At 42.7% G+C, this 10,229-nt stretch overlaps 1 protein-coding gene across 1 annotated transcript; it reads right to left on the bottom strand.

Annotated features, from left to right (window-relative positions):
• Positions 1-803: 803 nt before the first annotated feature.
• Positions 804-7,571, bottom strand: LOC143276094 (torsin-1A-interacting protein 2-like). The gene is made up of 3 exons (XM_076580489.1): positions 7,430-7,571; positions 3,896-4,753; positions 804-3,858 (listed from the first exon to the last, which is right to left on the bottom strand). Exons 2-3 carry the CDS (start codon positions 4,750-4,752, stop codon positions 3,504-3,506), a joined length of 1,212 nt encoding a protein of 403 aa, XP_076436604.1. The 5' UTR covers position 4,753; positions 7,430-7,571; the 3' UTR covers positions 804-3,503.
• Positions 7,572-10,229: the final 2,658 nt, after the last annotated feature.

Below are 10,229 nucleotides of genomic sequence, written 5' to 3'. Positions count from 1 at the left end.
TTCCTTCAGTCGGTCAATGTCATTCACATCTTTCAAATTCATCAGAAGGGCCACAATGAATATAGTGAATAAGTGAATTTAATCAGATAAAGAGGGACAAGAATCATACCAATCAGTAGAGATACAAACAATCTTAACTCTCTCCATACGAACGGCGAAAGAGACGAAGTTAACAGCGTTTCACCCCAATTACCACCATCAAAATATTGCAAGCGGAAAGCTCTTGTACTGAAGAGGTGAATGTTGACAAAGAATACCACAATTCTGACGACGGAAGCTAAAGGTTGGGTCATTCAGACACCCACTGGACATCCGAGGGGTCCGTGTAGAGGAGAAGAGAGGACTGGCCGTACTGTGTGAGTTAAGCTAACAACTTGAACGTCAATAACCTGATGATAAAATTTCATGATATTGCCATCCTGAAGCTCACTGCGCTAATTATCATCACTGAATCATATCGGTGATATGGAACCTTTGACAAAAGGGCACATGATTTCTTTTTGCCATAAAAAGAATAGCAACAGCATGAATCTTTACATAAGAGGGAAGAAAAATATAATAATTAATACACACATACATACATCTAATGAACTGACACCAAAACATAAAGCTGTGGTGTGAGTGTGTGTAAGTATGCCATGTGTGTGTGTGTGTGTGTGTGTGTGTGTGTATACATGTGTGTGTGTGTGTGTGTGTGTGTGGATACGTGTGTGTGTGTGTGTGTGTGTGTGTAGTTAAAAAAAAGTGTTTGTCTTCATGCAAAAATAAAAAAACAAAAAACAAACAACCCCCCCCCCCCAAACTGACATGTTTATAAAATTATTTACCTGCAGACCTTGACCATAAAATAATGCCCCAATCTGGTCTAGAAACTGATTACAATTTACTACACTGCAAGGAGAACACGAAGTTAAGAAAGCTATAAAATAAATAAATAAATGAATAAAATAAAGGACACTCTACAAAATATATCAATTTTGGGCGACAAATATTCTTTCTCTCTGCATTTCTGGGCTACAACTCTCATTTTCACTCACGTGTACCAGTATGAGTACAGGTTTTTTGGATTTTTTTAATTTTTTATGTGCATGGCTTTATTTACCCACAACATTTTGGCAGCCATACTCCGTTTTCGGAGATGTTCGTGCTGAGTGTTCTTCTCTTTCATAATCCACAGAAAGCGATGACACTTATCATGTGATCTTTCACAGGTGTGTATTCTATCTTCCCCATGTGTGTTATAAACACGAAGCGCACTGAAGCACTAACTGGTCTGCGCAGACACTGACCTGGGAGATCAGGATAAACAACAACAACAACAACAACAACATTTTCCACCCTTAATCCAACAGGGCGACTGACACCGGGATCGAACCCAGGAACCCATCCGATTGAAAGTCCATTGCTCTAGCCATTCCGTTGTTGTGGTCATGAGCAAAAAGTGCTGTGAAATAAAGAAATAACAATAACACAAATGACGGGCGAAATAGCCGAGTGGTTGAAGCGTTGGACTTTCAATCTGAGGGTCCCGGGTTCGAATCACGGTGACGGCGCCTGGTGGGTAAAGGGTGGAGATTTTTATGATCTCCCAGGTCAGCATATGTGCAGACCTGCTAGTGCCTGAACCCCCTTCGTGTGTATATGCAAGCAGAAGATCAAATATGCACGTTAAAGATCCTGTAATCCATGTCAGCGTTCGGTGGGTTATGAAAACAAGAACATACCCAGCATGCACACCCCTGAAAACGGAGTATGGCTGCCTACATGGCGGGGTAAAAACGGTCATACACGTAAAAGCCCACTCGTGTGCATACGAGTGAACACAGAAGAAGAAGAAATAACACAAATTATGCTCAGAGACAAAAGCAAAGCAAAGCAAGCAAAACATGGCATGACGTGCACAGCAAGTTTTGTAATGATAAAAATCAAGGAATCACACTCAACTGTACATCAATCAAACACACATCCCTCAACCTCTTGCACGTGCGCACATCACATGACAAAATTCAAACACCTCAAAAATCGAACAAAAACAGCACACACACACACACACACACATGCACACACACACACACGTCCAAAATATGTATCTCCAAAGCTCAAGAAGCAAAATGGCTCATGTAACACTGTACTGTAAGTCACTTGTAATTCCTTTTATGAGGTAATTATATAACTAATGTGTGTGTGTGTGTGTGTGTGTGTGTGTGTGTGTGTGTGGAAAGTCCAGTCTTTTACATTTCTCGCAGAACATATATATATATATATATATATTGAAGAAGAACATAAATCTTGATCTTATCAGGACTTCCATGAAGAAAGAAAGAAACCACTTACAAGGGCTAAAAACTGATGAACTGCAAAATAAATTATACATACAAGAAAAATCTGGTCACAAATGATAACCTCAAAAAAAAGAACGCTCATTTGACCATCTACCTGAATATCTAGTCATGAGCCCCATCCACATGTAATATGCAGCTTCTGTTCAAACATGTGTGTGTGTGTGTGTGTGTGTGTGTGTGTGTGTGTGCATGAGTGTGTGCATGCAGTGCGTGTATGCGTGAGTATGCACAAGTTTTTTTATATTGATATGCACTTGTATGTATCTTATTTCTACTGTATCTGTGTTTGTGTATGATTTTCAATTTATATTCTTATCTTGTTATGTACAATCCCCCTCCAATATTTCCTGTGACCCTGGTACACTTGGTAATAAAGACATATTCTATTCTATTCTTTTGAGGGGTGTTCTTGAGATTACTTGTACAAGAATGGATCTACAACATACGGAGACACAAGACACATGTTGCATTCATTCATATCAAAGATTTCTTTCCCCACATACAATGTTAATAATGGCAGACTGACAAACAACAAGACAGCAGATCAGGTTTAATCTCTAGTGTTGATAACAAGACCAACAAACAGTAAGACATCCGCTAAAGTTGGTCTCCAATCAGTGTGAATCATCCCCATCATTTTGTCCGAAAGAACTGACAGTATACAGCTTCCCCAGTACCTGACATTCTATGTCAACACTATATCAGACTTGTAAATAAACACTGTTGTCTTATTTATTTATTTATGTTTTATTATTATCATTTTATTAGTATTACTAATATTATTACTACTACCTTTTTCTATATTATAATTATTATTTATTTATTTATTTATGCAAGCTTATCTATTATTTATTCCCCCGTTGTTGTTTTTTTGTGTTTTTTTTTCAAGGCCTGACTAAGCGCGTTGGGTTACGCTGCTGGTCAGGCATCTGCTTGGCTTGGCAGATGTGGTGTAGCGTATATGGTTTTGTCCAAACGCAGTGACGCCTCCTTGAGCTACTGAAACTGAAACTGTGAAATCATCCACTGATCAAATCATCACTTTTTATAACCAGGTTTACAATAAGTGAAACAAAGAAGCAAAACTGATCCCTTCATCCGTAAGACAAGAGGTTGTTCTATGAGACAAACAAGCAAGCATTCAGCCCGTCTGCAGATTCATTAATTCTGTGCATCATTACTGGGACCTTGCACCAACACTATGTTATTGGCTATCCGACTGAGCAACGCCCCAATTTTGTCCTTCATGAAGTCAGACTTCCACAATTCACTCAGCGCCTTCTCCGCTTCTGCCTGCGAGTCCACTGGCCGGTCCAGAAACAGTCCCAGAATCAGCAAGGCCTCTTTATAAGGAGCATTGTCCCCATCACAGTACCCATGAAGAAGAAGGGCTGCCTCAGGAAGCAGAGTCTCCAGATGGGTGACCACAACACCAACATGACGGTTGTCGAGCTTCTCCTTCAGCCATTTGTCCAGAACAAGCTTCTGCTCATCCGCGTTCAGCTCCCCTGCGGAGCTTGTCAAATTGAGAGAAGCGGTTTCAGGCTTGTGACGGATGCTGGCCTTTAACCTTCTCAAACTCTAGTTGAACCGCTTCAGCGATGCGAGACGCCAAGCCGGCGTGCTTTTTCTCTCCAACCATCAGCAGCACTGCGGGATACGTGGCCAGCTCTGGATCGAAAACATGCCTGGTGCAGGACCGGACCACCCTCCAAAACCGCTGCGTCTGGCTTGGAAACTGCTTCATCAGACCTTCCACCTGTTTCGAGAACTTGACAAAATCACTGACCTCTTCACCGTCGGTAGCAGGAACAGAATCGCTATCTTTTCCGATGACGCTCGACAACACCCAAACGAGTGCAATGACAACGACAATGCTGAAAATGTACTGCCAGTATTTTCCTGGAATTCCGAAGTAAGTGTATTCCACAGGCTGTTTTCCAGGTGTGGTCCATTCTGGTTGTGGCCGGCGCTGACGTGCTGCTGATTCTGGCCAACCCGGAGCCCTGTGAGGTGATTGGTTGTCAGGCGACGAATGCGGTGAGGCCTTCCGCTCACAGCGAAGATCCCGCCTCCGCAGCCTGGGACTATGACTACTCTCCGCACTCCTGTCTAGACTCTCAGACAGGTCAGGGTACAGCCTTTCTTTTCTCTGCCCATCAGGGGGGGAGGAGCCAGGATAGTAATCGAAGGAATCGCTGCGTGTGGAGGACAGATCCGAGTTGTTGCTGAAGTCAAGGTGACTGGTATCCGATGGCGACCTGTAGCCGGCGCTGAGGTTTTGAGGTCTGCGCGGTGAAGCCTCCTCCTCCTCTGACATCTCGTCCCTTTCGTCCTCCTCATCATCTTCTGTCTTCTCCCTGTAGTTAGGGGAGTGCATCTGGTTACGAAGATTGTACTTATGTGGCATGCTGAAAATGAAAACACAACTTTTTTTTTTTTGATCCTGTCTATGAAATCATGTTTATAACTGCATGGCTCCTGAAAGTAAAACATGAACATCAAATTCCAGACAAAAGTTATAAGAATTTCAGGATCAAAGATGGGGTTGAAGGGACAGAGGAGGTGAGAGGGGTGGGTGAGGGGGTGGTGGGAAGAATGCAAATAAAATTGTAAGAACTATATTCCCATACCAACTGAACACAAACACATACTATTGTAAGAACTTTATTCCCATACCAACTGAACACAAACACATACTATTGTAAGAACTTTATTCCCATACCAACTGAACACAAACACATACTATTGTAAGAACTATATTCCCATACCAACTGAACACAGAACACATACTATTGTAAGAACTTTATTCCCATACCAACTGAACACAGAACACTGTTGTAAGAACTTTATTCCCATACCAACTGAACACAAACACATACTATTGTAAGAACTATATTCCCATACCAACTGAACACAGAACACATACTATTGTAAGAACTATATTCCCATACCAACTGAACACAAACACATACTATTGTAAGAACTATATTCCCATACCAACTGAACACAAACACATACAATTGTAAGAACTTTATTCCCATACCAACTGAACACAGAACACATACTATCGTAAGAACTTTATTCCCATAGAACACAAACACATACTACTGTAAGAACTTTATTCCCACACCAACTGAACACAAACACATACTATTGTAAGAACTTTATTCCCACACCAACTGAACACAAACACATACTGCATAATGTTTGATCAACCTAATACCAGTGGGTATGTTTTATATCTCTTTACACTGATGTGCCATTTTCAGCATAAAGGTACAGTACTTCCAGAAGTCCAATGTTACAAGACATGGAAATTACAGCAGGAGCAGGATAAATCAACTTTTTTTTTTCTTTTTTACAAAATTTTTTACTGGTTACAGTTGTATCGCCTTTCTTTTTCATTAAGAAATGTACAACTTCATTGTCGTTTGCATCCTTTCTTTCTTTTTCTTTAAGTTAAAGTATAATAAGATAATACAATGGAGGCTATACGGCTATTTATATCAATTATCAAATATCATTGACATTATTATCATAAATAGCAAAATTATCTTGTTTACCAATACTGCCTGGGCTGCTATCTAATCTTCACACAGGGCAGACACAATTTTAGTTGGAGCCTTTTTTTTCTTATTTAAAAAAAAACAAATTTCATCTGTCTTTATTTGTTAGAATTAAAAGCAGATATGTTTTCATTAAAAGAAAGAAAACCACACATTAATTTTTTTGTATATTAACATATATATTGCTTGGAATACTTATATCAAATTACACATTGTCACTGTGCTCAGTTTATCAGCTGCCCCCTCCCCCACCTAAGTTGGAGTCATAAAGGATAGTCCTGCCAGTCTACAGATAAAGACTAGAAATTGAGGTTCATTTTTTCAAATACACTGTGAAGATCACAGTATACACATACACAATGTGCATGTGAACACAAACTTACATAATGACAATCTTACACACACACACACACACACACACTGTGACACAAGCGTACACACACACACACACATATATATATATATGTGTGTGTGTGTGTGTGTGTGTGTGTGTGTGTGTGTGTGTGTGTGTGTGTGTGTGTGTGTGCAGATTGAGATAACAATATCTTAAGTACAGATGTCTCTATCAACAACTTAAACAAGCAAAAAATTCTAAGAATGCTTGAGCTGAAGTCTTGCATAACAAACGTGGTGGGGGAGGGGTGGGTGGGTAGGTGAAGTCCATATCGAACATTCAACACACTCCCAACAGCCAAACACAAGTTGCAGTTTGTTTCTCCTCTACCAAAATTATGTAGTAATCAAACAAAGCTATGTATACAGCTTTAAAATCTGCAGTGAGTGACTCACTTTATTAAGAATAAGATGCACAATAATACACACAAATGCACAGATGCAAGGTCTCATCACCAACTCAAAATTGAAAGTTATATCCCACAAATCACTTGCACAGTTCTTGGTTTGTATCAACATAAAAAGGGGGTGGGGTGGGTGGGAGAGGGGTAGGTGTGGGAGAGGACCAGGATGCCTAGGTCAAAAGTTGTAATCAACAGCAGTACACATTGCTTTCCTACTATCCTTGCCAGTCTTGTTTTCAAGTACAACTGCCTTGTGGACGAGAGTTGAAATCAGATGCTACTATTTGCTACATCTGGTGCCCAACAAACGTTAATTTACTGTTGTTCACCACACCAGTCAAATCAGAGGCACCTCTCGTGCAATGACAGTAAATATGTACGTCTGCAGACGACATTCTTCTACTGAAACGTTAAGTACGTACACTGAAACGTTTAAACTTCAGCATGAACACATTAGGTATGCAACAACTCGGACAAAAGCTGGACAATGCACAAGATATAAATCTTTAAACTCCGGATAACGAGCTCTGTTATGACTGTACAGGAAACAGTGCAATCAATTAATTTCTTTGTCCAGGAAACAATTTTCCAGGATCTATTTTCGGTTTCCTTTCGCCTCTACCATTGAACAGAATGACAAGCGTACCAACCACTCTCAATTTTCTCGACATATAATAAACCGAAATAAATCGAACGACTGTGGTACTTTAATACGTCTTACCTGTCACCAGAAGATTTGATATAAAGCAATTAATTCCAAGACCGAAAGATGCTTTCTCACAGACACGCGGTAATATTTAGAATTATTTCCCTTCCGGGATTTCCCTCCAACTTCCAGTTCACGACTTCGGAAACGAAAAGAAAAAAAAAAGAGAGAGAGAAAGAAACGAAACAAAATATACATTAAACACATTCACTGTTTGCTTCCATATGCACCAGAATTGGAAACAAAAAGTATAGCCTATAATTCGCACCTGTTTTAATTCGACCATAGAATTACAGCAACTGTTAGTTTCAGTTTGAAGGACTCCGCGATGTCAAAGCGTGCGGACTTCACGTGGAGCGGTGGTTTAGTGGTTAGATCACCAAGCAACGTATCGAAGGTGTCGAACTCGACTTGTGTATCCTCAGAAGTTGCTACTGCCTTGGACGTTGATGCAAGGTGGCCCGTCTGGGTACGTGCTAGTCTTTCTTCTTCTTCTGCGTCCACTCGTATGTACACGAGTGGGCTTTTACGTGTATGACCGTTTTTACCCCGCCATGTAGGCAGTCATACTCCGTTTTCGGGGGTGGGCATGCTGGATATGTTCTTGTTTCCATAACCCACCGAACGCTGACATGGATTACAGGATCTTTAACGTGCGTATTTGATCTTCTGCTTGCATATACACACGAAGGGGCCGGTTCAGGCACTAGCAGGTCTGCACATATGTTGACCTGGGAGATCGGAAAAATCTCCATCCTTTACCCACCAGGTGCCGTCACCGTGATTCGAACCCGGGACCCTCAGATTGACAGTCCAACGCTTTAACCACTCGGCTATTGCGCCCGTCTGTTAGTCGGCTTTCAATTATAGCCGTGTTAGTCTTTCAATTATAGTACCATTGTGTGTGCCTTTGACATATTCTGACATAGTGAGGTTCAGTTGACTGACTAGCATCTCCGACGGAATATTTGCCAGTGAACAACAAACTAAGCCGTTTTAGAGATCATCTCATCAGTGTAGCGAGAGTTACTACCAAAAGGCATCAGTACAGAATAGTTGGAGTGATCTGTCCAATGAACATTTGACCGCCTCACAGACTGGATGACCTCTTTGTATGTAGTTCAGTTAATATTTGTATTTCTTCCTTTTTTTTCTTTTTTTTTCTTTTGTTTTTCTTTTTTTTCTTTTTTTTTGTTTGCCACATCAGACTTCCCTGTGTGAATTTTGGGCTGCTCTCTCCAGGGAGACGGAGCGCGTCGCTACACTGAGAGAGCCGCCCATTGTTTTGTATTTTTTTTCTCAGTGCGTGCAGTTTTATTTGTTTTTCCTTTCGAAGTGGATTTTTCTACAGAATTTTGTCAGGGACAACCTCGGCTTTTCACTTGTTGCCGTGGGTTCTTTTACCGTGCGCTACTGAAGTGCATGCTGCACACCGTCGGCGGGACCTCGGTTTATCAGTCGCCGGTCTCATCCGAATGACTAGCGTGGGAGAACAAATATTGGCGACTGCCAGTGAGCCGTGATTCGAACCAGCGTGCTCAGATTCTCTCGGCGCTTCCGTCCTAGGCGGACGCGTTACCTCTAGGCCATCACTCAACTTTGTACAACTCTTCAAAACCCTTCAGTGCTGTTCAACTTGATTTCAGTAGACCTACAGTCCTGAGAATACGGTCATTCAGTTTGTCAGTCGGACAGCCGCCGCACCTGAAAACATTGAGTGTGACTGAGGTGGAAGCAGCGTCGAGCAACCTGACGAAGCTCGTAGTCGCCTCCTTGAAGGACAAGCCATACTCAGAGAGACTAGAAAGTGAAACTGTCCAGCCTGGCTCCGCCGCGGCGGTTCCGGCAGCATCCGCGACGTAAACGCGGCGATATGATCGACTTCAGCCGGTTCATAGTCCATGGTATTTACTTCAGTTGCCAGGCGACAAGACCGCTAACCAGGACTCCCCCACACGACAACAACCAGGACAGGGCGTGTGGGCCCGGGTTCCCGGCCTGGCTGAACTAGTAGGGGGCTTAACGGTCGCACACAGACATCAGTCATCCAGAGCGCGCCACCCCCCACCCCCCATCCCCCCCTTCCCGTATTGTGGATTGTCGCCACAGGGTCACAAACAAGACAAGACATCGCGAGGACCAGCCTCTGACCGACAACCAGGACTCCACCACCCGAACACAGCCAGGACACAGCACGGACCACGGACATCGCCGGCGGCCAGAACACAGCAAGGACCCTCCTCGAACAAGACCACAGGACCAACGCCTTGACCACGTCACACACCCATAGAAAAGACCACAGCCACGAACAACTTGACCTTAAGGGCGTGAAGCCGATAGGTCGTTAACTCTCTCCATACGAACGGCGAAAGAGACGACGTTAACAGCGTTTCACCCCAATAGCCACCACCAAAATATTACCAGCGGAAGGCTCTTACACTGAAGAGGTGAATGTTGACAAAGAATACCACAATTCTGACGACGGAAGCTAAAGGTTGGGTCATTCAGACACCCACTGGACATCCGAGGGGTCTGTGTAGAGGAGAAGAGAGGACTGGCCGTACTGAGTGAGTTAAACTCCACTCAGTCTACCAAGACCGCTAAGGGGCATAAAAATAAATTGAACGCTCCAACCCTGGCAGTAGTCGGGCAGGTCACTGGCAGGAGGAACAGTCGGTTAGGTCAGTTCAGCAAATAAGTCTCACTGTAGACTGAACGTAAGAAGCTCCTGACGGGCGCAATAGCCGAGTGGTTAAAGCGTTGGACTTTCAATCTGAGGGACCTGGGTTCGAATCACGGTGACGGCGCCTGGTGG

The sequence above is a fragment of the Babylonia areolata genome, chromosome 31 (assembly GCF_041734735.1).
Source record: "Babylonia areolata isolate BAREFJ2019XMU chromosome 31, ASM4173473v1, whole genome shotgun sequence".
Taxonomy (NCBI): domain Eukaryota; kingdom Metazoa; phylum Mollusca; class Gastropoda; order Neogastropoda; family Buccinidae; genus Babylonia; species Babylonia areolata.
The sequence above is the reverse complement of the archived record's forward strand: the minus strand, read 5'-3'. Positions and strand labels throughout refer to the sequence as shown.

Coding starts and splice junctions, on each gene's coding strand:
- LOC143276094 (XM_076580489.1), bottom strand. CDS start 4,752: ATGCCACATAAGTACAATCTTCGTAACCAGATGCACTCCCCTAACTAC. Junction 3,859..3,895: donor AAGGTTAAAGGCCAGCATCC/GTCACAAGCCTG, acceptor CAATTTGACAAG/CTCCGCAGGGGAGCTGAACG.